General features: G+C 45.8%; 2 protein-coding genes and 1 long non-coding RNA gene across 5 annotated transcripts in view; 2 read left to right on the top strand and 1 right to left on the bottom strand.

Annotated features, from left to right (window-relative positions):
• Positions 1-22,510, bottom strand: part of DRC10 (dynein regulatory complex subunit 10) — a 31,864-nt gene extending 9,354 nt beyond the window's left edge. Inside the window, exons 1-2 of the mRNA XM_003932225.3 lie at positions 22,413-22,510; positions 2,438-3,259 (exon numbers count right to left, since the gene is read on the bottom strand). Of these exons, the coding sequence (XP_003932274.1) occupies positions 2,438-3,166 (729 nt within the window). The 5' untranslated portion in view covers positions 3,167-3,259; positions 22,413-22,510. The remainder of the gene's footprint in view (positions 1-2,437; positions 3,260-22,412) is intronic.
• On the top strand, positions 2,967-18,397 carry LOC141585067 (uncharacterized). The gene is made up of 3 exons (XR_012518336.1): positions 2,967-3,032; positions 15,907-17,093; positions 17,554-18,397. It is a non-coding gene; the product is annotated as an uncharacterized LOC141585067 (long non-coding RNA).
• A 342-nt stretch (positions 22,511-22,852) lies between the features above and the next one.
• The window catches only part of TPCN1 (two pore segment channel 1), a 76,825-nt gene continuing 71,859 nt past the window's right edge, over positions 22,853-27,818 (top strand). For 2 of the 3 annotated variants that reach the window (XR_745403.3, XM_003932223.4), the window contains exon 1: positions 22,853-23,043. The gene's annotated coding sequence lies outside the window, so the exon portion shown is untranslated. Of the gene's footprint in view, positions 23,044-24,848; positions 24,867-27,818 lie in introns of those variants that run through there. The other variant, XM_074402193.1, reaches the window with a different exon arrangement.

The following is a 27,818-nucleotide window of genomic DNA, read 5'->3' as shown; positions in this document are numbered from 1 at the left end:
CCCCCGTGTCTGCTCTCTCCAGAGAGGCTGCAGGCTAGAATGTGTAGGAGAACAGGGTGACAGGCGGTCGGTCCTTCCTAGCACCTCTCTCTGCTGGGTGTGGCTACAAGGTGTGCGTGGAAGTTCTGTGTGGGACCTCCACGTGTGGTCCTTAAGGGGTGGAACCAAGCCCCCTCCTCCCCTTCCCTCCTTCCTGCTGGCTGGACGGGGGGCCACATGATGGGGAAAGCTGGAGCAGCCATCTTGTCCCACAGGCAGAACTCCCATGTGGGGGTCAGTAGAGAAGTCACATCGAAGAAGCCAGAACCCCTGACAGCTTGGGAAGCAGGGATGCCACACCAGCTCCGGTGTTTCTACTACAGAGAAATACATGGCTGTCTTGACTCAGCCACAGCTATTTTGGGTGTGTCTGTCAGAGCAGCCAAATCTGTACTTATACACCATCTCACAGGGTTTTAGTAAAGATTTAGAGAGAAAACGTATGTAAAACAAATACACTGTATGTGTCCAATATGATTATTATTAGGTTGAGGATCATGCTACCTTTCCCCTTTTTTCTTTTTTGAGATAGGGTGTTTCTTTGTAGCCCAGGCTGGAGTACAGTGGTGTCTCAGCTCCCTGTCACCTCCAACCTCCGCCTTCTGGGTTCAAGTGATCCCTCCCACCTCAGCCTCCTGAGTAGCTGGCACTACAGGTGTGTACCACCACGCCCAGTTAATTTTGTCTTTTACGTAGAGACAGGGCCTCACTATGTTACCCAGGCTGGTCTCAAACTCCTAAGCTCAAGTGATCCACCTGCCTTGGCTACCCAAAGTGTTGGGATTACAGGCATGAGCCACCATGCCCACATTTCCCTTCTTAAAAAAAAATTCTTCTAGCTGGTACGGTGGTATGCCTATAATCCTAGCTACTCAGGAGGCTGAGGCTGGAGGATCTCTAAACTAGGAGTTGGAGACCAGCCTGAGTAACAGAGTGAGACCTCATTTCTTTTTTGTGTTTATTTTCTTGTATTTATTTATGTATTTATTTATTTTAGACAGAGTCTCACTCTTGCAAAGGCTGGAGTGCAATGGCGCAATCCTGGCTCACTTGAACCTCCACTTCTCGGGTTCAAGCGATTCTCCTACCTCAGCCTCCTGAGTAGCTAGGATTACAGGAGCCTGCCACCATGCCTGGCTCATTTTTGTATTTTTAGTAGAGACAGGGTTTCACTATGTTGATCAGGCTAATCTTGAACTCCTGACCTTAGGTGATCCACCTGCCTCAGTCTCCCAAAGTGCTGGGATTATGCATGAGCCATTATGCTCACCTATTTTTTGTAATTTTTTTTAGTAGAGAGGGGGTTTTGCCATGTTGGCCAGGCTGGTCTCGAACTCCTGACCTCAAGTGATCCATTCGCCTTGGCCTCCCAAAGTGCTGGTATTATAGGTGTGAGCCACCACATCTGGCCAGAGATCCCATTTCTAAAAAAAAAACTTAATTAGGCAGGTATGGTGGCATGTGCCTGTAGTCATAGCTACTTGGGAGGCTGAGGGAGGGGGATTTCTTGAGCTCCAGGAGTTCAAGACTACCCTAGGCAACATAGTGAGACACCGTCTCTACAAAAATTTTAAAAATTAGCCAGGCAAGGTGGTGCATGCCTGTAGTTTCAGCCATACAATAAGTTAAGGCAGGAGAATTGCCCCAGATGTCAAGGCTGCAGTGAGCTATGATCGTGCCACTGGACTCCAGCCTGGGTGACAGAGCGAGATCTTGTCTCTAAAACTAAAAACTTCTAAAGACCAAATTCCTTGATTAGGCTTCAAAGGCCCCACGTGATCTGTCTCCTCCCCTGCTTTCCCAGCCTATCTTGGCCCTTCCCTCTAGCTCACTGGCCTTCTCTGGGTTTCTGAACTAGCCAGGCTTATTCCTATCTCATGACTGAGGTACACTCTACCCTCCACCTGGAACATGGGTTGACAAACTATGGCCCACAGGCCAAATCCAAACTTGCATTTGTTAGGGAAAGTTTTGTTCTAACACAGTCCATTCATTTCCATATGGCTGCTTTTCCCCATAACAGCAGAACTAAGTTAAGTAATTGCAACAAAGACCATCTGGCCCACAAAGCCTAATGTATTTATTATCTGACCCTTTGTAGAAAAAGTTGGGGCCAGGTGCGGTGGCTCACGCCTGTAATCCCAGCACTTTGGGAGGCTGTGGCAGGAGGATCACTTGAGACCAGGAGTTTAAGACCAGCCTGGCCAACATGGTAAAATTCTGTCTCTACTAAAAGTACAAAAATTAGTATCAAAATGAGTCCGAGGTCACACCACTGCACTCCAGCCTGAACGACAGAGTGAGACTCTGTCTCAAAAAAAAAAAAAAAAGAAAGAAAAAGATCTGGGCCAGTGAGTGTGGCTCCTTCTGCAGTTTCAGCGGTACTGTGAAACAATACCTCCGCGTGTCTGTCCTTCATCCTCTCCGCCAATTCATTTTCAAGAGTATCGATGATTTGTTGGTTCATACTATTCTGTTTACTGATATCCTGTATGAACTGGGCTTTGTCCCTCGCTTCCATGGGGCCAGTGAGGAGTTTTTCAAACAGGAAACCACGGAGCTCATTCAGGCTGTCAATCAAACGCTGGGCTTCTGCGCTTCTGCCCTGCGTCTGCATCTGCAGGAAACTGGCAGCTTGAGGGTTGCTGAGCAAGAGTCTCAGGACATTCTTGGTGGAGTCTTTGATCTGCTGCCTAAGTGGAGGGAGGCTGGATTTCTGCAGCTCTATGGAGAGGCGGCGGTCTCTGAGCCACCCTTCCTCCTTAACCTCGTCCTGCTCCTGCAGCTGCCTTTCTTTCTCCTTTAGGCACCTGACGTTGTCCAGGAGGACCTGGCAGAGGTCCTCGTGCTCTCTCACTGCCCTCAAGATGGCCTCCCCCAGCATCCCCTCCACATCCCCTCGATTGGATGCCACATACGACAGCAGGGTCACCAGCTCCACCTTGTAGATCGCCTCATCCAGGACGGACATGATCCTTTTGGCCTCAGTGGTGGTGAGTTTGGTCTTAGAGGGGACCAGGGGTTTTAGTGAGTCAGTTGGCTTTTTAGATGGGTCTGTCTTTTGCCCTATTCTGTTGATGGTGGGGACCTGGTACAAAGGTGCCATGGCGAGAATGTCTAAAGCCATCTCGTGAGCAGCCCTCTGTGCCTCTGTACGTCCTCAGAGATGGAGACTTCGGAAGACTATTTGGGTCTTGTGCTTTTATTGTCTCTGGCCATCCTGCAAAAGAAAGACATAGGTGTTAGTGGAGCTGTGCTGACATCTGTGTGGTTAGCGTGGCTGCAGAAACCACAGCTGTTGACATCGAAAGTTCATCTTAGGTCCTCTGTTGCTTTTACACAGAACCTTTCACTGAAAGCAGCCTTCGGCTTTGTGAGAGTGTTACGGCCACAAGGGCAGGAAGACCAAGTGTGGAGGTGCCTCAGGCACCTGTGACAGGCAGGGACCACGAGGACGATAGATGCCATTCTAAGGATTCAAAACCAGAGACTGGTTATGTCAGTGATGGAAGAGTTGAGAGGTCAACCAGGGAAGGTAAAGCCATCCCACAGTTGTTAATGGCAGGAAACCACCACATGAATAGGTGGTGAGCCTGAGGCCCAGGGTCACCCAGGGGAAGCTTGAGCCACAGCCATCAGTTCCCAGAGGAGATAGAGACATTGCCAGAAATGCAGGTCAAAGAGGGGGGCTGTGAGGGAGGAGAAATACCCTGCTTCCTCTCTTTCTCCTGCCCTTGGCCAGAACCAGCAGGAAACCCACTGACAAGGAAGCCTGGGCGATGGAACCGCAGGCAGCAGCCTATGAGCAGGACAGGGACAGGGCAGGGACATGGCAAAAATCGGTGTAAGACTACCAGGACTAGGACCGGCACATTTTCAATGATTTTGAAGTTGGGTTTTTGTTTTTTTTTTTTTTTGAGACGGAGTTTCGCTCTTGTTACCCAGGCTGGAGTGCAATGGCGCGATCTCGGCTCACCGCAACCTCCGCCTCCTGGGTTCAGGCAATTCTCCTGCCTCAGCCTCCTGAGTAGCCGGGATTACAGGCACACGCCACCATGCCCAGCTAATTTTTTGTATTTTTAGTAGAAACGGGGTTTCACCATGTTGACCAGGATGGTCTCGATCTCTTGACCTCATGATCCACCCGCCTCGGCCTCCCAAAGTGCTGGGATTACAGGCTTGAGGCACCGCGCCCGGCAGTTGGGTTTTTTTTTTTTTTTTTTCTTTTTTTCTGATACAGAGTCTTGCTCTGTCACCCAGGCTGGAGTGCAGTGGCGTGATCTCGGCTCACTGCAACCTCCGTCTCCTGGGTTCAAGTGATTCTCCTGCCTCAGCCTTCTGAGCAACTGGGACTACAGGTATGTGCCAACACACCCAACTAATTTTTGTACTTTTAGTAGAGACAGGGTTTTGCCACACTGGCGAGGCTGGTCTCAAACTCCTGACCTCAAGTGATCCGCCTGCCTTTGCCTCCCAAAGTGCTGAGATTACAGGCCTGAGCCACCACACCCAGCCATTTTTAAATATTGATTTAAAAAATTTGGCGGGGTGAGCCGGGCGCGGTGGCTCAAGCCTGTAATCCCAGCACTTTGGGAGGCTGAGGCGGGTGGATCACGAGGTTGAGAGATCGAGACCATCCTGGTCAACATGGTGAAACCCCGTCTCTACTAAAGATACAAAAAATTAGCTGGGCATGGTGGCACGTGCCTGTAATCCCAGCTACTCAGGAGGCTGAGGCAGGAGAATTGCCTGAGCCCAGGAGGCGGAGGTTGCGGTGAGCCGAGATCGCGCCATTGCACTCCAGCCTGGGTAACAAGAGCGAAACTCCGTCTCAAAAAAAAAAAAAAAAAAAAAAAAAAAAATTTGGCGGGGTGGTTGGTGGTGAAAAATAACTTATAATACAACTTAAAAACTGTTTCACTAAAGGCAATGTTGTATTCTGGATTGGATTCTGGAGTGGAAAAAGGACAGTAGTGGAACAACCGGAGAAATCCAAGTCCAAACTGAGTCTAAAGTTTAGTTAATAGCATTGTAGCAACGTTAATTTTGTACGTGCTGTTACCCTGGCTGGAGTGCAGTGGTGTGATCATGGGTCACTCCAGACTTGACCTCCTGGGCTCAAGTGATCCTCCTGTCTCAGCCTCTCAAGTACGTAGGACTACAGGTGCTCGATCCCTGGCTAATTTCTTAACTTCTTGCAGAGATGAGCTCCACTATGTTGCCGAGGCTGATCTTGAACTCCAAGGCTCAAGCAATCCTCCCACCTCAGCCTCCCACTGTCGGGATTACAGACATGAGCCACCGCGCTGGGCCTAATTTTGTGGTTTTGACAAACATATCCAGGTTATCTAAGATGTTAACATTAGGGGGAGCTGAATGGAGGGCATACGGGCACTCTCTGTACTATCTTTGCAACTTTTCTATAAATCTACAATTATTACAAAGTAAAAAGCTAGTTAAAAGACTGTTTCAGGCCAGGCGTGGTAGCTCACGCCTGTAATCACAGCACTTTGGGAGGCTGAGGCAGGCGGATCACCTGAGATCAGGAGTTCAAGACAAGCCTGGCCAACATGGCGAAACTCTGTCTCTACTATAAATACAAAAGAATTAGCCAGGCATGGTGGTGCATACCTGTAATCCCAGTTACTCAGGAGGCTGAGGCACGAGAATTGCTTGAACCCAGGAGGCAGAGGTTACAGTAAGCCAAGTTTGCTTCACTGTACTCCAGCCTGGGCAACAGAGTGAGATACTGTTTCAAAATAAGTAAAAGACTATTTCAGAAACATCTACAGGGCAATCAGAGATCAGTAATTTATATTGCTTTCATAGTACAATGGCTAAAAGTACTAGCTTTGCACGGCCCCACTTGGGTTCAAATCCTTGCTGGGGGTCTCTGGGCTGTTCACTTAATCCTCCAGAGCTTGGACTTCCTCAGCTGTAATACAGGAGTCCTCAGGATCAATGAGACGCTTCCAGCACAGGGCCCACACGCTGTAAACGCTCAATAAATAACTAACAGCATTAACCCAGGAAAACGAAAATCTCAAGCCCAGAACTTTAGTGATTTCTGATGCAACCATTGAACACCTACTGCCTTGGCCAGGCACAGTGGCTCACACCTGTAATCACAGCAATTTGAGAGGCTTAGCTTGGGAGATCGCTGGAGCCCAGGAGTTCAAGACAGAGTGGGCAACATAGCAAGGCCCCATCTCAAAAATATATATATATATATATACAGCTACTGCTCAGGATGTCTGCCCACCCCCAACACCATGTCTCCGACGGACATACTCATAACATCCCCATCCCTCACTCTGATTCTTCTTCATCTCTTCTCCCTTATCCTATTTGTTCTCCAGGTTAAGTATCACCATTTCACATCCCTATACAGACCTGTTTATTTGTTTATGGTGTATCTTTCCCCCTCTCCTAAGAAGTAAACACCAATGAAGGCTAGAAGTTACTACTTACAGGTTACCTGTGTCGCTTTTATTTTCATACTGTCTGTAGATGTGAGAAGTGTTTTGAAGAAAGAATTATTAGGACTTGATGAGTGAAAGAGTTTTGAGTTTGGGTGACTGGTAGAGAATGACATGGCCCTTAAGAAGCGATGGTGGAAATTGGGAGACGAAGTTTAGAGGGGAGGGCAAAGAGCTCACTTTTCAACTCATTGAGCTCTGGCTGCCATATTGGAGAGGACAATGGTGTCTTGGCCTTCCCATGATCCATTTCCTCTTTTTTATTTTTGACACAGGGACTCACTGTATCGCCCAGGCTGGAGTGCAGTGGCATGATCGTGGCTCACTACAATCTCGACTTCCTGGGCTCAATCAGTCCTCCTACCTCATGCTCCCAAGTAGCTGGGACTACAGGCACGTGCCACAAAGCTCAGCTAATAATTTTATTTTTATTTTTGTCGAGATGTGGTCTTGCTATGTTGCCCAGGAGAAGGAAGTGATATTTGAAGCCATAGAAGATATCTTCAACTCACCAAACCAAAGAGCAAACCAAGAGAATGGCAGGGAATCAAAGAAACACCTAAAGTGATAAGAACGAAGAAGAAAGGCAGGCCAGATCAGATGCTAAGGGTGTTTAGTTCGTTGGCAAGGCAAAATGTATTCAAAATCAGGCCAGGTGTCACGGTTCACACCTGTAATTCCAACAATTTGGGAGGCTGAGGCAGAAGGATTGCTTGAACCCAGGAGTTTGAGGCTGCAGTGAGCTATGATTGGGCCACTGCACTCCAGCCTGGGTAACAGAGTGAGACCCTGTCTCTTAAAACAAAACAAAACAAAACAAAACAAAAAACCAGAAGCTTCTTTGGGAGCAAAGGACAGAATTATCTTCAGTCACTTTGGCTCACACATACTTCCTGCTCCCTAATGAATCTCATGAGATCCTTTGTATTCAGGAAGATCCTGAATACAAAGTTTTAGGAGGCTGGGCCTGGTGGCTCACATCTGTAATCCCAGCACTTTGGGAGGCCAAGGAGGGAAGATTGCTTGAGCCCAGGAGTTCAAGACCAGCCTGGGCAACAAAGTGAGATGTCATCTCTACAAAGAGTTAAAAAAAATATTAGTCCGTCATGGTGGCAGGTGCCTGTAGTCCCTGCTGTTTGGGACTGAGGCAGGAGGACTGCTTGAGCCTGAGAGGTTGAGGCTCCAGTGAGCCGTGACCACACTAATTGCATTCCAGCCTGGGTGACATAGTGACACAGTGAGATCCTATCTTTTTTTTTTGTTTTGATCCAGAGTTTTGCTCTCGTCGCCCAGGCTGGACTGCAATGGCGTGATCTTGGCTCACTGCAACCTTCACCTCCTGGGTTCAAGTGATTCTCCTGCTTCAGCCTCCTGAGTAGCTGGGCTTACAGGTGTGCGCCACCACACCAGACTAATTTTGTATTTTTAGTAGAGACAGGGTTTCGCCATGTTGGCCAGGCTGGTCTTGAACTCCTGACCTCAGGTGATCTGCCCACCTCGACCTCCCAAAGTAGTGAGATTGCAGGCATAAGTCATCACTCTCAGCTGAGATCCTATCTCATAAGCAAAAAAAAAAAAGTTTTAGGGCCAGCCATGGAGCTTTCTCAGCCTCTCTGAGGATGAAGGATCTTTGCCCATGGCCACAGGATGGATGTGACCACGGTAGCTAATGAACACAACCCTCCCCATTGTACCCCAAAGCTCTCAGGCATAAATCAAAATGCCTGAATTCCTCAGAGAGTGCAACTAGAAATGCGACATTATATGAAATGTTTCCAATTTGCTTTCAGCCAAATTACCTCTTTTGCTTTAAAGGGCAAACTTGTTTTCTTTGATTATGATGACACCCATCAGTTCCTGACAGCTCATTTGGGTGAACAAGAAAAAGCCCGTGGAACTAGGATTGAGGGGAAATGCATTTGACTCTGATGACAAAAATCACTGGAGAATCTCTTTTCCTGGAATTCTAATATGATCATTTCATGTCCTTTTAATGCCACCAACCTTAATATTTAAATCATTTCCAACTTAAGCATCTCCTTTTAAAATTCCTGCCCTAAGAGTGAAGCAAGATTGTTAATGGATGGGAACCTTTAATTGGATATTCCCTTTATTCGTCATTAATTCTGCTGATGAACTTTATAAATGGAAATATATCGTTGTCATGCAAATTATACCGCGTTTTCATTCAAACAGGCTTGTTGGATATTGTATTACTTTCACTTTTAGACTACTTTGAGAAAAAAAAGATTTGAGCTAAATTATCTATTTTTCCCCCTGGAGAGAAAGAAAAAAATCCAACACTTACAACTACCCTACAAGTCCAAACTGGCACGTGGAAAATACAGAAGGTGTTAAAAAAAAAAAAAAAAAAAAAAAAAACTAGAGTGTGGGAGGTGGAGTTCTCCTTCTCTCTCTCTATTTTAAATTTACTTTTAATTTAGGTTCAGGATTATATGTGCAGGTTTTTTACGTAGGTAAATTGCATGTCATGGGGGCTTGGTATACAGATTATTTCATCACCCAGGTAATAAGCATAGTACCTGATAGGTAGTTTTTCCATCCTCATCCGGATCTCATTTGAAGGAATACCATTTTAACGTTAGCTAAGTAAGTTCTTGAGAACTTACTGTGCAGCAGGCACCGTTCTGAATGCTACGTACAAATTAATTCTTATAGTCCTTGCAGCAACCCTATGAGGTAGGTATTATTATTACCTCCATTTTGCAGATGAAGAAAGGGAGACAGAGAGAGAGGTTAGATGATTCTAGTTAGTTTACAGCTAGGAAGCGACAGAGCCTGCACCCCATCAGCACTATTCTGTCCAGTCTCTTGATTCTCAGATTGACTTCTGGCCAGGCTCAGTGGCTTACACCTGTAATGCCAGCACTTTGGGAGGCTGAGGTGGGTGGGTCACTTGAGGTCAGGGGTTTGGGACCAGCCTAGCCAGCATGGTAAAACCCTATCCCTACTAAACATACAAAAATTAGCCAGGCATGGTGGTGGGCACCTGTGATCCCAACTACTGGGAAGGCTGACACAGGAGATTGCTTGAACCTGGGAGGTGGAGGTTGCAGTGAGCTGAGATCGCAACAGTGCACTCCAGCCTGGGCAACAGAGGGAGACTTTGTCTCAAAAAAAAAAAGGATTGACTTCTATGGTAAACATAGTAGAATGAGTCTTTGCTGGTCTGGTTTCATGAACCCTGTCCAACAGAGTCTAGAGAACAGATGTGTTTAAGATTCAGTTCCCACCAGCCTGGCCCACACAGTGAAACCTTGTCTCTACTAAAAATTCAAAAAAAGAAATTAGCTGGGCATTGTGGTGGGCGCCTGTAGTCCCAGCTACTTGGGAGGCTGAGGCAGGAGAATCGCTTGTACCTGGGAGGCAGAGGCTGCCGTGAGCCGAGATCACACCATTGCCCTCCAGCCTGGGCAACAGAGTGAGAGATTCTGTCTTAAAAAAAAAAGAAAGAAAGAAAAAAAAAAGATTCAGTTCCTATAGCATTCAATCTACTTAACTGCAAATTCATATATTTTTTCTCATATTCAGTGTTGTAACTATATATGCATGTAATTAACAACAATGAATATATGTGTGTATGTGTTTCACAATTGAGCTGTATTTTATAAACATACTCATCCACCAGCATGTACATACATGTGCATATATCAGGGCCTTGGTTGATAATGCTGAGACAGAATGAGGAAGGCAGGAACATTTCTGGAATTGTGATGGGGGCGAGAGTCATCACCGTCAGTGTCTTAGGAGATGACAGAGCGGAGGAGGTTCATGGAAGGAGAAAGACGGGCAGGCTCTGGTAGGGAGGACGTACAGAAGTGGTAAGAACCGGGGACTCGGTTGGTTTGATACCGGGTGGGAAGATGAAAAAGAAGGCCTTTAAAAATAATACTGAGAAACCATAAAACTCTTAGAAGAAAACACAGTGGTAACATTGTATGTGTAAATCTTCATGATCTTGGATTTGGCAATAGATTCTTAGATATGAAACCAAAAGGATCAGCAATAAAAGAAAAAAGTAGAGAAACTCAACTTTAAAATAGAAAACTTTTTTTTTTTTTTTTTGAGATGGAGTTTCGCTCTTGTTGCCCAGGCTGGAGTGCAATGGCGCGATCTCGGCTCACCGCAACCTCCACCTCCTGGGTTCAGGCAATTCTCCTGCCTCAGCCTCCTGAGTAGCTGGGATTACAGGCACGTGCCACCATGCCCAGCTAATTTTTTGTATTTTTAGTAGAGACGGGGTTTCACCGTGTTGACCAGGATGGTCTCGATCTCTTGACCTTGTGATCCACCCACCTCGGCCTCCCAAAGTGCTGGGATTACAGGCTTGAGCCACCACGCCCGGCTAAAATAGAAAACTTTTGTGCATTAAAGGATGTTATCAAGAAAGCTAAAAGACAACCTATGGAATAGCAGGAAATACTTGCAAATCACATATCTGATAAGGTTTTGATATCTAGAATATGAAAAAAAAAAACACAACTCACAAAACTCCTAAACCTTAACAATGAAGGCAAGCAACTCAACTAAAAAGTGGATAAAGAACTTGAATAGAGGGCCAGGTGCAGTGACTCAGACCTGTAATCCTAGTACTTTGGGAGGCTGAGGTGAGAGGATTGCTTGAACCAGGAGTTCAAGACCAGTCTGGGCAACATAGCAAGACCCCATCTCTAAAGAAACAAAATAATTTAGCCAGGAAAGGTGGCACACACCTGTAGTCCCAGCTTCTGGGGAGGCTAAGGCAGGAGAATCCCTCAGAAATTCAAGGTTACAGTGAACTATGATTGCTCCACTGCACTCTAGCCTGGGTGACAGAGTGAAACCCTGTCTCTAAAAATAAAATTAAAAAAAAAAACTTAAATAGACATTTCTCCAATATACAAATGGCCAGTTAACACAGGAAAAGATGCTCATCACCATTAGTCACTAGGGAAATGCAAATTAAAACCACAATGAGAGCACACTCCATATCTAATAGGTAACTGTAATTTTTTAAAAGGTGAAAATAACCAGTGTTGATAAGAACATGTTTAAATTGGAACCTTCATATATACATAGGGTAGACATGTAAAATAGTGCAGCTGCTGTAGAAAAGAGTTTTGTGGTTCCTCAAAAAGTTAACACGGGTATATATACTCCAAAGAAGTGAAAACAGGGACTCAGACAGATACTTAGAGGCCAACAGTCATGGCAGCACTATTCACAAAAGCCAAAAGGAGGAAAATAAAGTGTCCATCACAGAGGAATGGATGAACAAAATGTTGTATATTCATAAAATGGAATATTATTCAGCCATAAAAAAGAATGGAGTGATATATGCCACAACATGGACGAACCTTGGAAACATCATCCTCAGAGAAAATAAGTCAGCCCCAAAAGGACAAATCGTAAGTAGGATTCCACTTATATAAAACAGGCAAAATTCAGTGCCATGAGACAGGGCAAGAAACAAAAAACACCAGCCAAATTAGGCCAGGTGTGGTAACTCACACCTGTAACCCTAGCAATTTGGGAGGCCACGGCTGGAGTATTACATGAGGCCAGGAGTTTGAGATCAGCTGGGCAGCAGAGCAAGACCTTATCTCTATAATCAATCAATCAATAAAACAGGCAAATTCATAGACACAGTAAATAAATTGGAGGTTGCCAGGGGATTGGGGATGGGGGATGGAATTACTGTTTAATGAGTACAGAGTTTCTGTTTGGGGTGATAAGAAAGTTTGGAAAATAGTCATTATGGTTGCACAACACTACATGTAATTAATGCCACTGAATTACACGCTAAAAATAATTTAAATGGCAGGTCAGGCACGGTGACTCACGCCTGTAATCCCAACACTTTGAGAGGCTGAGGTGGGTTTATCACTTGAGGTCAGGTGTATGAAACCAGCCTGGCCAACGTGGTAAAACTCCATCTCTACTAAAAATACAAAAATTAGCTGGGTGTGGTGGTTTGTACCTATAATTCCAGCTACCTGAGAGGCTGAGGCAAGTGAATCACTTGAACTCAGGAGGCAGAAGTTGCAGTGAGCTGAGATCGTGCCACTACACTCTGGCCTGGGTGACAGAGTGAGACTATGTCTCAAAAAAAAAAAAAAAAAACTTGGTGGCTTATGCCTGTAATCCTAGCACTTTGGGAGGTTGAGGCAGGTGGGTCACCTGAGGTCAGGAGTTCAAGACCCACCTGGCCAACATGGTGAAACACTGACTCTACTAAGAATATAAAAATTAGCCAGGTGTAGTGGCGCACGCCTGTGGTCCCAGCTACAATAAAAAAAATTACCACAATAATTTTTTTTTGAGATGGAGTCTTGCTCTGTTGCCCAGGCTAGAGTGCAGTGACAGGATCTCGGCTCAATGCAACCTCCACCTCCTGGGTTCAAGTGATTCTCCTGCCTCAGCCACCCAAGCAGCTGGGATTACAGATGCACAACCACGCCTGGCTAATTTTTGTATTTTTAATAGCGATGGAGTTTCGCCATGTTGGCCAGGCTAGTCTCAAACTCCTGACCTCAAGTGATCTGCCTGCTTCGGCCTCCCAAAGTGTTGGGATTACAGGCATGAGCCTCCGTGCCCAGTCAATAAAAAAAGGTTTTAATCACAAAAAATACTATAAGAAATGATACCCCCCACCCCTATTTGAAATAAATAATTCTAATTTGAAAGCAACAGAAAAGAAAGAATATTGAGGGGCCTTTCTGGCTGTGGTATCTACCATACATTATTTTGTTTCTCTTTATTACTCAGATTTTAGCCTTTTTGCTGCTAGAGCGAGTATAGTTATCCCTTTTAATACTAAAGACACCCTATGGGGGGGTATTATTCATCCCAATTTTACAGGTAAGGAAACTGAAGTTCTTAAAGGTGAATTCTTTTTTTTTTTTTTTTTAATTTTGAGACCGGGTCTCACTCTGTTGCCCAGGCTAGAGTGCAGTAGTGCAATCAGGGCTCACTGTATTCTTTTTTTTTTTTTTTTTTTTGAGACGGAGTTTTGCTCTTGTTACCCAGGCTGGAGTGCAATGGCGCGATCTCGGCTCACCGCAACCTCCGCCTCCTGGGTTCAGGCAATTCTCCTACCTCAACCTCCGGAGTAGCTGGGATTACAGGCATGCGCCACCATGCCCAGCTAATTTTTTTGTATTTTTTTTTTTTTTTTTTTTTTTTAGTAGAGACAGGGTTTCACCATGTTGACCAGGATGGTCTCGATCTCTTGACCTCATGATCCACCCACCTCGGCCTCCCAAAGTGCTGGGATTACAGGCGTGAGCCACCACGCCCGGCCCGGGCTCACTGCATTCTTAACCTCCTGATCTCAAGTGATCCTTTCGCCTCAGCCTCTCAAGTAGTTGGGACTACAGGCACACACCATCACACCCAACTAATTAAAAACAATAATTTATAGCGATGGGGTCTCACTATGTTGCCCAGGCTGGTCTTGAACTCCTGGGCCCACTCAATCATCCTGCCTCAGCCTCCCAATGTTCTGGGATTGCAGGCATAGGCCACCATGCCCAGCCTGAAATCTCCATGGCAGAGTGATTTCTGAAGGTTATTATAACAATATTGTCTGTGACATATATTCTTTTACAATATGACTTTGCCACTCCTCCAACAAGAGGTGGAGTATATTCCCTTCCCCTTGGACCTCAGATGGCCCCAAAACCTGGTTGACGTGCAGAATGTAGCAGAAGCAATGCTGTGGAATTTTAGGGCTGGTCCTGAAGCAGCTTCCTTCTCACTTCACTGCTTAGAATGCTCCCTCTGGAAAGCCAGACACCACTTAAGAAGTACAACTGCCTTGAAACCACCATGCAGTGAGGAATCCCCAAACAGCCATATAGAGAGGAAAAGGCCAAGTGCAGGAGGACCGAGGCATCAGATGTGTGAGTAAAGCCTTCTTGGACCTTCCATGCCAGCCCAGCTGCCAGATGAATGCAGCTGAGTGAGTGACTTCAGCTGACACCACAGGAGCAGAAGAACCGCCTGGCCAAGCTCTGCCCAAATTCCTTCTAGAACCCTAAGCAAATAAAATGGTTACTATATTAAACTGCTGCATTTTGGAGTTGCTTGTTATGTAGCAGTAGATACTTAAACCATATACCTATAGAGTAACAGGGACCAGAACTAAGCCAGATCTCCCTGAGTGCCAGGCTAGGGCTCTTTCTACCTCTCTAGAGTTGGTCTACCTTTCTTTCTACTGCCACATAGTGATCATACTGGTGTCATGCTTCCCGGGGCACACCCAGGACGAGACACAGTTTGTAACAGTATCATCCCAGTTTTTCCTCCTTCCTTAAGAAAGCTTATCTGGACTGGGAGCAGTGGCTCATGCTTGCACTCCCAGCATTTTGGGAGGCTGAGGTGGGAGGATTGCTTAAAGCCAGGAGTTCGAGACCAGCCTGGGCAACATAGCAAGACCTCATCTCTACTTAAAAAAAAAAAAAATTAGCTGAGTGTGGCGGCATGTGCCTGTAGTCCCAGCTACTGGGGAAGCTGAGGCGGGAGGATCACTTGAGCCCAGGAGGTTAAGGATACAGTGAACCATGATTGTACCATTGCACTCCAGCCTGGGATACAGAGTGAGATCCTGTCTTAATAAAATAAATAAATAAAGTTTATCAGAATTCAAGTGAGTGAGAGTAACTAAGTTATTTTAGAAAAAGCCTCAAATCGCCGGGCATGGTGGCTCAAGCCTGTAATCACAGCACTTTGGGAAGCTGAGGCGGGTGGATCATGAGGTCAAGAGATCGAGACCATCCTGGTCAACATGGTGAAACCCCGTCTCTACTAAAAATACAAAAAAACATTAGCTGGGCATGGTGGTACATGCCTGTAATCCCAGCTACTCAGGAGGCTGAGGCAGGAGAATTGCCTGAACCCAGGAGGCGGAGGTTGTGGTGAGCCGAGATCGCGCCATTGCACTCCAGCCTGGATAACAAGAGCAAAACTCCATCTCAAAAAAAAAAAAAAAAAAAAAAAAGGAAGAAAAAGAAAAAGCCTCAAATCATTTCTCATTGATTATTATTTTTAATCAATCACTTACCTACATTGGAACTTATTAACCAATTATCAAGACGCAGTTATAACATGAGGATCCTTGGGCACCATGGAGCTTCACTCCACGAAGCAGAACTGGTAGGCAGCAAAGAGGCCTTCACAAGGGTTTGTTTTAATTTAGTGTTCCCCAATTTCCCCAATTTTTCTCACTAGCTTACTACCTTGGTGATTTCTGTCAAATCTACAGACCAAGCTGTGTTACTATCAACTCCATTTTTTATTTAAATATACTTCCATTCTTAAGTACTTTTCACTAAAAATGATTTTTTTTTTTTTTTTTTTTTTTTTTTTTTTTTTTTTTTTTACACAGGGTCTCACTGTGTCACCCAGGCTGGACTGCAGTGGTACAATCATGGCTCATTGGAGCCTTGACTTTCTGGCCCCAAATGATCCTCCCACCTCAGCCTTCTGAGTGGCTGGGACCACAGTCATGCACCACCACACCCAGGTAATTTTTAAATTTTTCATAGAGATGGCATCTCGTTTTGTTGCCCAGGCTAGTCTTGAACTTCTGGACTCAAGCAATCTTCCCACCTCAGACTTCCAAAGTACTGGGATTACAGCAAAAAGGAATTTTTTTAATCTGCACTGTAATTGAAAAATCTGCATCACTTTCCTTATATAAAAGGTAACAATGTTGACATCCTGACATTATTTCCTTTTAGCTAGATACTATTACTCAGGAAACCAGAGTTTGAGACCAGAATTTCTGCTGTTAAAAATCAAGATTATCCCAAAGCTCAGATAGTGGAAAAAAAAAAGCAAGCAAGATTAGGAAATGGTAGGAAGACATTAAAGACATACTAATAAAAAGAGAAGACCCAAATTACTAGTGTCAGAAATGAATGAAGGGTTATTATTCTATTATGAATCTCATGGACATTAAAAATGATAATAAATAATATTATGAAACCATTCTGTGCTCACATATTTGATAATCGAGATGAAATGGACCGATTTCTTAAAAGATACAATCTACCAAAACTCATACAAGAACTAGATAAAAGTAAAAGATGTAAATTTAATTAATTTCTTACTTTTTCATAGCTTAGTGGGTTTTTTTCTTTCTATGACCAGTTTTGAACTATCACCCAATCCTCCTCTCTTGTTCTTTTTGAGAACCTGTGTTTTATGGTTTATAATTGGTCTGTAAAAGATTTCCATGCTGGGGCTGCAGCAGTGAATGCTGGAGGTATTGACGAACGGGATCCTGTTTGTAATGCTGGCTGGGTTGCTGCAGGCTCCAGGATTATCTGGTGCTTTGGAGACAGAGGACACGGGAGAGTGACTCAGGTTGGAGGGAATGTGCTCCTCGGGACCGATTTCTATGTCCTGATTATGATGAAATATTTTCCACTGGCTACTGGCCACAAGCTATAATAGCATTGGGCAAGTCCACTTGATCTTCTGGGCTTTCATTTCCTCATCACTGGAAACAGAAAACACATTTGGAATGCAATTCCAGTGTCTCACCACTTCCTGGCTGTGTGGCTTTGGGTAAGTTGATTAACCTCTCTAAGCTTTGATGTTCTACCTATAAAATGGGGACATGGCACTGTCGTGGGAATGAAATGAAATCCTTGCTCAAAAGTCTTAAGCTTTGATGACTTTTAGTACTACTTCAAAAATGACATGTTACTATCAACACTTCAGTATTTCTTAATACAGATGTATTTTCCCACAAAATAATATGGCATATATGTTTGTGTCAAAGGCTTTATAAAGAGCCAAAACAGAAGCAGCTTTTCCTCCTTTTTACTATTTCTGTGTTTAATTTTGCTGGTTTCTACATTATTCATATTCTCTAGATAGTGACTGAAGAAGACTGACTTCCCTTAAATCATTCCCTATTGTCCCATCTCCCCTCCTTACCAATCAGTTCATCAGGAATTTTAATTCCTCTTTTGGTTACAGTGTTGCTTTAGAAATGTTTATTTCTGGTTATATCCAATTCCAGGCAACATCACTTTGGCAGTTTCAGACAGAAGGGAGAATTTCCTAGTAGTGAATTTAGATTATTCTACAATCAACTTCTCCAACTTGAAAAAAATATTCAACTACTACTACACACCAATTAGAATAGCCAAAACCTAGAACGCTCAGATGCTGTTGAGAATGCGAAGCAGAAACTCTGTCATTGCAGGTGGGAATGCAACATGGTGCGGCCGCTTTGCAAGATGGTGGTTCCTTACCAAATTAAACCTACTCTTACGATTACCATACGATCCGGTCATCACACTCCTTGGTATTTACCCAGAGTTGAAAACTCATGTCCACACAAAAACCTGCACATGCATATAGCAGCTTCATTCAGAACTGCCAAAATTTGGAAGCAACCAAGATGTCCTTCAGGAACTGAATAGAGAAATAAACAGCGGTGCATCCAGACAACGGAATACAGGATTATTCAGCGTTAAAAAGAAATGAGCTGCCAAGCCAGGAAAAGACATGGAAGAAACTTAAATGCGCATCACTACATGAAAGAAGCCAATCTGAAGAGGCTACATATGGTATCATTCCAACTATATGACATTCTGCCAAAGGCAAAACTATGGAGATAGTAAAAAGACCAGTGTTGTCTAAGGGTGGGGAGAAGAGAGGAATGAATCCATGGGACAGGGGGGACTTTTAGGGCAGAGAAAATATTATGTACCTTACTACAATGATGGATACCATCATTATGCATTTGTCCAGATCCACAGAATGTATAACACCAAGCATGAACCCTTATCCCTTATGTAAACTATGGAATTTGATTTGCTGCTGCTGATGTGTCAATGTAGGTCCATTAATTGTAACAAATACACCCCTCTGCGGGGGGAGATTGCTGGTGGGGGAGGCTGTGCATGTGGGAAAGGGGGTATATGGGAACTCTCTATGCCTTTCTCTCAATTTTGCAGTGAATCTAAAACTGCTTAAAAAATAAAATCTGGCTAGGTGCGGTGGCTCACGCCTGCAATCCCAGCACTTTCAGAGGCCAAGGCGGGCAGATCACGAGGTCAGGAGATAGAGACCATCCTGGCCAACACGGTAAAACCCCGTCTCTACTAAAAATACAAAAAAAAAAAATTAGCTGGGCATGGGGGCACGTGCCTGTAAACCCAGCTACTCGGGAGGCTGAGGCAGGAGAATCACTTGAACCAGGGAGTCAGAGGTAGTGAGCTGAGATCACACCACTGCACTCCAGCCTGGTGACAGAGACTCCATCTCAAAAAAAAAAGAAGAAAAAAATCTTAGGGTTACAACCTTTTGCTCGGCAGTGAAATCAACTTGCCAATTGGGACTAGTGTTAAAAATAAATGAAACAGGGTTGGCCGTGGTGGCTGACTCCTGTAATCCCAGCACTTTGGGAGGTTGAGGCGGGTGGATCACCTGAGGTCAAGAGTTTGAGAGCCAGCCTGGCCAACATAGTGAAACCCAGTCTCTACTAAAAATACAAAAATTAGCAGTGCATGGTAGCAGGCACCTGTAATCCCAGCTACCTGGTAGGCAGAGGCAGGAGAATAGCTTGAACCCAAGAGGTGGAGGTTGCGGTGAGCCGAGATTGTACCACTGCACTCCAACCTCGGCAACAGAGCAAGACTCCATCTCGAAAACAAAACAAAACAAAACACAGCCTATCTCAAAGCCCTCCTGCTCTCAGGCACTAATGTATAATGTTCCTTTTGTCAGAAACCAACCCCTGATTAACAATTTCTCCCTAGATTGACAATTTCTTATTCTTTCGGTCTTAGCTCAATTCCTACCCCTCCTCACGCTGGAACAAATAGCCCTTTACAACCTGTGGAAACGCTCACCTTTCCTGCATAGTACTAATCACACAGGTAATTTTTTTTTTACAGCTCTACTGAGGTATAATTTACATTACCATAAAATTCACCCACTGTAAGTGTAAAAGTCAATGACTATTTTTGTAAATGTATCTAAAGTTGCCACAACACTACACTCCAGTTTTAGAACATTTCTATCACTCTCCCAAATTCCCATGAGCTAATCTGCAATCTGTTTCCACTCACATTTTTTGTTGTAGTTGTTTTGTTTTTGAGATTCAGTCTCACTCTGTCACCCACGCTGGAGTACAGTGGCTCGATCTAGGCTCACTGCAACCTCTGCCTCCTGGTTCAAGGAATTCTCCTGCCTCAGTCTCCCGAGTAGATGGAATTACAGGGGTGTACCACCACGCCTGGCTAAGTTTTGTGTTTTTAGGAGAGACGGGATTTCACCATGTTGCCAGACTGGTCTTAAATTGCTGGGCTCAAGTGATCTGCCTGTCTTGGCCTCCCAAAATACTGGGATTATAGGCATGAGCCACTGCCCCTGGCCTCCACTCACATTTAACTTTCCTGGATAGTTCATGTAAATGGGATCATGCAGTATGTAATCGTTGGCATCTAACTTTTTGCTTAGCACAGTGGTTTTCCACCTGCAGCAACTTTGCTCTCCAGAAGACATTTGGCAATAATCAGGAAACACACTTGCTTATTGCAACTGAGAAAGGCTACTACTGGCATCTTGTGGGTAAAGGTTCGTGTTATTGCTAAACATCTTACAATTGGCAGGATAGTCCCCCACAACAAAGAATTATCTTGCTCAAAATGTCAACAGAGCTAAGGTTGAAAAATCTTGACTTTTGTTTTTTCTAAAGATAGGGTCTTACTCTGTCACCCAGGCTGGAGTGCAGTGGTGCAATCATGGCTCACTGCAGCCTTGACCTCCCCAGGCTCAGGTGATCTTCCCACCTCAGCCTCCTGAATAGTTGAGACTACAGGCACATGCCACCACATCCAGCTAATATTCGTAATTTTTGTAAAGATGGGGTCTCACTTTGTTGCCAGGCTGGTCTCAAACTCCTAGGCTCAAATGATCCTCCTGCCTTGGCCTCCCAAATTGTTGGGATTACAGGTGTGAGCCACTGGGCCAAAACCCTTGACTTAACATGTTTTGAGGTTCATCCAGGTTACAGCAATAATTAGTATTTTGTTCCTAAATCGTGTTTTATTGCTGAATAATATTCCATTCTATGGAAATATCACGAGTTGTTTATCCATTTACCTGTTGATGACATTTGGTTTCTTTCCAGTTTGGGGCTACTAAGGGTGATGTTGCTAAGAACATTTATATTTAAGTCTTTCTGGGAACATATGTTTTCGCTTGGTGGGGGTACATTCCTACAGAGACCAGCGTGGCCATACAGACCCCCACCCAGGCAGTGCTGAAGGCATTAAGAAGCAGTCACTCAGAAAGAACAGCAAAGTGGGACTATCCCGGGACCAACAGCCTTCAGAGCTGAGAGCCTCAGGGGCTGACGGCATTTCATGCTGAGGGCCTCAGGCAGATTCTGACTCACCCAGTTATTCTCTCTGAACGGGTGATTATTATTAACAAACAGGTGTTCTGTGTTTTCTCATAGAACAAAAATAAAGTAGGTAGGCAGCTGGTGCCTACTTACCACTGATCACAGACAAACCAGAAAGCATTCTCCACGAGGGAGCCACGGGGGCGGGCGCACACATCTCATGCTTAAAGACTTGTTTTAACCGGTGTATGATATACATATACTGTCTTGCTACTTTAGAATGCCCCGAGTAGTTTTCCACTTGGGCGGGGGGCCCATGGCTAGATTTTCCTTGCCATCGTTCTTCTTAGCAAACAATATATTTACCATACAGGCAGCATTTCTCAACACATTCCTAAGAGTGGAATTGCTAGGTTATATGTTACTTTATTTATTTTTGAGACAGGGTCTCACTCTGTCTTCCAGGCTGGAGTATTTGTTAGTGGTGTGATCTTGGCTCACCCACCGCAGCCTCCACCTCCCAAGTTCAAGCGATTCTCCTGCCTCAGCCCCCTAAGTATCTGGGATTATAGGGGCCTACCAGCATGCCCAGCTAATGTTCGTATTTTTGGTAGAGATGGGTGTCACCATGTTGGCCAGAATGGTCTCGATCTCCTGACCTCGTGATCCGCCCACCTGGACCTCCCAAAGTGTTGGGATTACAGGCGTGAGCCACCGCACCGGGCTGAGATCACATCTTAAGGACCAGGATGGGGAGTTAAATTGCAAAGTTAGGCCAAAAGGCAAAAGCGGTATAATAAAAATTACTTTATATATTTATTTATTTATGAGACGGAGCCTCCCTCTGTCGCCCAGGCTGGAGTGCGATGGCGCGATCTCGGCTCACCGCAACCTCGGTCTCCCGGGTTTAAGCGATTCTCGTGCCTCAGTCTGCCGTGTAACTGGGATTACAAGTGCGCCACCACGCCCAGCTAATTTTTTTATTTTCAGTAGAGATGGGGTTTCACCATATTGGCCAGGCTGGTCTCGAACTCCTGACCTCAAGTGATCCGCCCGCCACAGCCTCACAAAGTTCTGGAATTACAGGCGTGAGCCACGGCGCTCCGCCAAAAACAAAACAACACAAAACCTGATTTAAACATTGAAGTGAGATGCATGCTCACCGAGGAACGTATGGCCGTTGGGTGGAATGGCAGGGGACTTGGAAACTTCCCTCCCACTTGTTTGACTTGACATAGGCTAACTACGATGTGATTCTGCTTGACTGGTGTCCTCCTCGTTTTAGGGATGGGGGAGTGGGGCCTTGAAGTGGGCAGGAAGAAAGGGGAGAATGGAGGCCGGCTCCCTGCAGGCTGTGGAGTGAGAGGTCTAGACGGAGGCTGGGGCTGAGGAACAGGGTCCTGAAGCTGAGACGGGATCGCAGCGGGGGCCACTGATTCCTCAGGAAGCCAGAGAGCAGCGAGCTGAACCCCATTCCACATCTCCCCCGATCCGCAACCCTTCCCTACCTGGTTACTCACCTGCTCTGAAGGCTCCAGGTTTCCCTGGCCACAGCTATCGCCGCGGTCCCTGCGTTGCTAGGTTACTCGCCAATCTCAGAAGGCGGGACTCGGCGTCTGACTGACGTTTCTTTTCACCATTCAATTCCTTGTTCCGCTCAGTTGTTACCCACCTCCTGAAGCCTGACCAATCAGAAGCACCGTCATTTTGACCTTTCACCAATAGAAAGACTTGGGACTCCCTCTGGGTTGGCCTCAAAGAGTAAGGCGGGGCAGATGGGAGGAGAAAGGGGCGTGGATTCTTCGTCCCGCCCCTTCTTTAGGAGGCGGGCAGGGAGTACTGCATCGGCAGCGGGCGAGACCTGCGGAAGGACGTGAGATATGACCAATTAGAACTCATCACGGTATCCCAGTTAGCCAGTAGGTCGCTGTCAAGGGGAAAAGGGGCGGAGCCAGCGGGGTTGAGAGGACGGTAGGCGGCGGATGGGAGAACTGGCGCAGCTGCCGTGGTGGCAGTGGCTGAACTAGCTGCAGCTGCGGCGGCTGCGGCGGCAGCAACAGCTTCGGGCTCTAGGTTTTGGCGGCGGCGCCGGAGGGCTGGGCTGCGCGGTGCGGACCCCGGCGTGTGCTCCGGGTTGCTGGGGCGGCGCGTGTAAGAATCCGAGGGATGCGAGGGCTTGGCCCGAGGGAGAGGGCAGGGACCAGGGGTCAGAGGGCGCGGAGTAAGGGGTTGTGGCGTGGCACTCTGGTGTGGGAGGTGGGCTGGACGGGCCCGGAGGGGCCGCGGGGAAGGCTCCGGCGCGCTTCTCTCCGTCCAGCCCGGGCGGGGGCTTTGCATCCCCTCTCTTCGCCCCCAACTTCTTGGGACGACCCTCACGTGGGCGCCCAGCCAGCGGGTGGGAGCACGTGGAGCTGGAGCCGGCGCTCCTGCCTCCTCCTTCCTCCCTCCCTCGCCCTTCTCCCTGGCGCCCTCAGGTGACCCCGCAGGAGTCTAGTGCCCGGGTCAGCTGCCCCAGCGGACCGTGGGATGGCAGCTGGCCCTCTCTTCCCCTGGGCCCTTTCCTCAGGGCTGGCCATTTGGGTTCTCTCTAGAGGCGGAAGCAAAGCCTGCGGAGGGAACACTGGACTGGGACTCGCTCAGAACCGGGACTCAGGAATCCCGGGTTCTAGCCCTGCTTCTGCACTGTGTGACCTTGGGCAAGTCTCTTCCCCTCTCTGGGCCTCATTTTAGTCTCCCTGGAAAAATGATGTGTTTGAATTCAAATCGGGGGACTTGTTCTAGTCGTAGGTGTATGTAGAGTGATGGTTAAGCAGGGAGGGTCCCTGAGTTCAGACTGCCTGGGTTGAAACTTAGAAGAGGCAAGTTAATCACTCCAAGCTTCAATTTCCTCATTCGTAAAGTGGGGATATAGGCTGAGATAGGATTTTTCAACAGCAGCTCAGTTGACATTTTGAGCCACGTAATTCTTTGTTTCTGCAAGTCTCACCTGTGCATTGTGGCACGTTCAGTGGCATCCCCAGAATTCACCCACCAGCAATCCCCCCACTCCCAAGCTGTGCCAGTCAAAGATGTCTTCAGACACTGCTGATGTCCCCGTGGGGGCAAAAATCACCCCAGTTGAAACCAATCAGCAAAGACAATACAGGCAGACAAGCAGTCATATATTAAACAGTGAAACAACCGAGTCCAGCCTTCTGAATTGGAGGACTTCTTAGCTTATCTGTGTGGCAGATATGAAAATTATACACGAACCCCACCCCCTGCACCTCTTTTTTTTTTTTTTTTTTTTTTTTTTTTTTTTTTTTTAAGCTCATCGTTAGTGTATTTTATGTGTGGCCCAAGACAGTTCTTCCAGTGTGGCCCAGGGTAGCCAAAAGGTTGGACAGCCATGAGTTAAAACATGGAAACCACTACCCATTATGATAATGGTAACATTAAGAAACCTCTTCTCTGTTGAGTTAATAAATTCTCCTACCTTCAAAGCAAATATGGGAGAGAACTGTCAAAGCTGAGTAATGGATACAGGGAAGTTTAAGTATTGAGTATGTTTGAAAATATCTGTGGTAAAAAGTTCAACCAAAAAGATAATACAACCGTAATTCTTACGACTGCCAAATAGTAGCGTTTCATCTGGTATTTCCTCTTCTGCCTCTCTACTGCTGAGACTTTTAAAAGCAAAATAAATCCCCAGATCTGGAGGAAACTTAAAAAAAAAAAAACTCACAGGAAGTGTGCTGGGCACAGAGCTACAGAGCTTAGCAGCAAGTAGAACGGTGTTTACTTTTGCTGCCCTGTTTTAGAAAGATGTACCGCTCTCTGTGGATGCACAAGGCTTTGCTCGGAGTTGCTCCAATGATTCGCGGAAGAAGTCAGTTGCCCAGTTGCAATTGACTAGGTTGGTTAGGAGGCGAAGTGGGTTGAGCCCAGAGCCCACAGCTTGAGGAAGGAACCTGCTGCTGTTTGCAAGTTCAAAGGTCTGTGGTCAGATCTGCTGAGTCTTTTTTTTGTTGTTGTTGTTTGGTCCTCAGCGGAAATGGGAGTGTGCATAAATAGGAGCTGTAACAGGCTAGCTCAGAGTGTTTTACTTATTTATTTTTAAATTTTAATTTAATTTAGTTTTTGAGACGGAGTCTTGCTCTGTCTCCCAGGTTGGAGTGCAGTGGAACGATCGGCTCATTGCAACATCTGTCTCCTGGGTTCAAGTAATTCTCCTGCCTCAGCCTCCCCAGTAGCTGGGATTACTGGCAGGTGCCACCACACCTGGCTAATTTTTATATTTTTAGTAGAGACCGGGTTTCAGCATGTTGGCCAGGCTGGCCTCAAACTCCTCACTTCAAGTGATCCACCCACCTCAGCCTCTCAAAGTGCTGGGATTACAGGCGTGAGCCACCGTGCTTGGCTGCTCTGAATGTTGTATTTTTTAATTTTTGTTTTTTTGAGATGGAGTCTTGCTCTATCACCCAGACTGGAGTGCAGTGGCGCAATCTTGACTCACTGCAATCTCTGCCTTCTGAGTTCAGGCTATTCTCCTGCCTCAGCCTCCCAAGTAGCTGGTATTACAGGCGCGTGCCACCATGCCTGGCTAGTTTTTGTATTTTTAGTAGAGACGGGGTTTCACCGTATTGGCCAGGCCGGTCTTGAACTCCTAACCTCAGGTGACCCACCCACCTCAGTCTCCCAAAGTGCTGGGATTACAGGCGTGAGCCTCTGTGCCTGGCTGTTCTGAGTGTTTTAAATTTGGAGTTAAAGATGAGCTCTTTTACTGTATTAAAAAACACTCATCACTTAAAAAGACTACACTTGTCTGCTTCCTCAGACACTGAAATCTAAGAGAACAACTCCTATGTAAGAATAGTACAAATGATATAAAACTGATACATTTTGGAAGTATGTTTCTAATTGTTCCTGAGAGGCTGCTTGGTAAAGCTAAAGTGAAAGATGTATTTTAAATCTGTATTTTCAGGCAAGTATGTATTGGTGATTGAAGCTAGGAGCTACCTAAATACACAGTCCAGACTTCGAGGAATTCTAGTGTAATGGCTAAGAATACAGATTCGGAGTCAGACCGTATAGTTGAAAGCTTGGCTCTTTTTAGCTGTGTGGGTCCTTGGGCAGGATGCTTAACCTCTCGGTGCCTGAAGTGTCCCCCACCCCCATCCTGTAACAGGGAGATAGTAAGCCTACCTATCTCATGAGGTTATTAAGAATTTTCGGTTAACTTACGGAGTTCTAGTAGGGTCCCTCGTTCATAGTAAGTACTCATTGAGGATTAACTGTTACTTGAATTGTATTTTTTGGTGTCATTTTATTTTATTATTTATTTATTTGAGATGAAGTCTGACTCTGTCGCCCAGACTACAGTACAGTGGTGTGATCTCGGCTCACGGCAAACTTTGTCTCCCAGGTTCAAGCGATCCTCCTGCCTCAACCTCCTGAGTAGCTGGAGTTAGAGGCCCACCACCACACCCAGCTAATTTTTATATTTTTAGTAGAGACAGGGTTTTACCATGTTGGCCAGGCTGGTCTCAAACTCCTACCTCAGGTGATCCGCCTGTCTCAGCCTTCCAAAGTGCTGGGATTACAGGCATGAGCCACCACACCCAGCCTTTTATTTTATTTTTTTAGAGACAGGGTTTCACTCTGTTCCCCAGGCTGGACTGCAGTGGTGTGATCACTATAACCTCCAGCTCCTGGGCTCAAGTGTTTCCCCCACCTCAGCCTCCCAAGCAGCTAGGCCTGCAGGCGCGTGCCGTCATGCCCAGCTAATTTAATTTTTTTTATTTTGTAGAGATGGAGTCTTGCTACACTGCCCAGGCTGGTCTTGAACTGCTAAGCTCAGGCAGTTCTCCCACCTTGACCTCCCGAAGTGCTGGGATTACAGGTGGGAGCCACTGTGCCCGGCCTATTTTTTTTCTTTAAAGTTGTTACAAAACTTACAAATAAATATAAAGAGAAGTGGAGGTAGAACATATTAGCCCTAATCTCACTCTCTAGACAGAATTATCCTTGACTTCCGTATTTGTTCTTACAGCATTCCCCTCCTCCATATTTTAATGCTATTATACTGTAATAATTCTTTTATTTTTATTTTATTTTATTTTATTTTTTCTATAGTTCTTTTTATTTATTTTTTTGAGATCGAGTCTCACCCTGTCACCCAGTCTGGAGTGCAGTGGCTCCATCTTGGCTCACTGCAATTTCCGTCTTCCAGTTTCAAGTGATTCTCCTGCCTCAGCCTCCCGAGTAGCTAGGATTACAGGAGTGTGCCACCATGTCCAGCTAACTTTTGTATTTTTAATAGAAACAGGGTTTCATCATAATGGCCAGGCTGGTCTCAAACTCCTAATCTTGTGATCTGCCTGCCTCCCTAAGCGCTGGGATTACAGGTGTGAGCCAATGCGCCCAGTCTAATTCTTTTATTTTTTTCAGAGATGGCGTCTCACTCTGTTGCCCAGGCCAGAGTGCAGTGGTACAATCCTAGCTCACTGTAGCCTTGAACTCCTGGGCTCAAGTGAGCCTTCCGAGTAGCCGAGACTACAGGTGCATGCCACCTGCCCAGCGAATTTTATTTATTTTTGTATTTTAAATATGTATTTATTTTTTCTGTGTGTATGCTTACGCAACTGGCTATTTAAAAAAAAATTTTTTTATAGAGATAGGGTCTTGCTATATTGCTCAGGCTGGTCTCAAATTTCTGGCCTTAATCGATCTTCCCACCTCAGCCTTCCAAAATCCTGGGTTTACAGATGTGAGGTACCCCACTAGCCAGTTTTTTTTAAATTGAGATATGATTTACCATTTTATTATTTATTTATTTATTTAGAGACAGGGTCTCACTCCGTTACCCAGGCTGGAGTGCAGTGGTGCGATCTCGGCTCACTGCAACCTCCACCGCCCGGGTTCAAGCTAGTTGTGTGCCTCAACTT

The sequence above is a fragment of the Saimiri boliviensis genome, chromosome 7, assembly GCF_048565385.1.
Source record: "Saimiri boliviensis isolate mSaiBol1 chromosome 7, mSaiBol1.pri, whole genome shotgun sequence".
NCBI classification, from domain to species: Eukaryota; Metazoa; Chordata; class Mammalia; order Primates; family Cebidae; genus Saimiri; species Saimiri boliviensis.
Note: the sequence above shows the minus strand (reverse complement) of the source record. Positions and strands in the feature narration are given on the sequence as shown.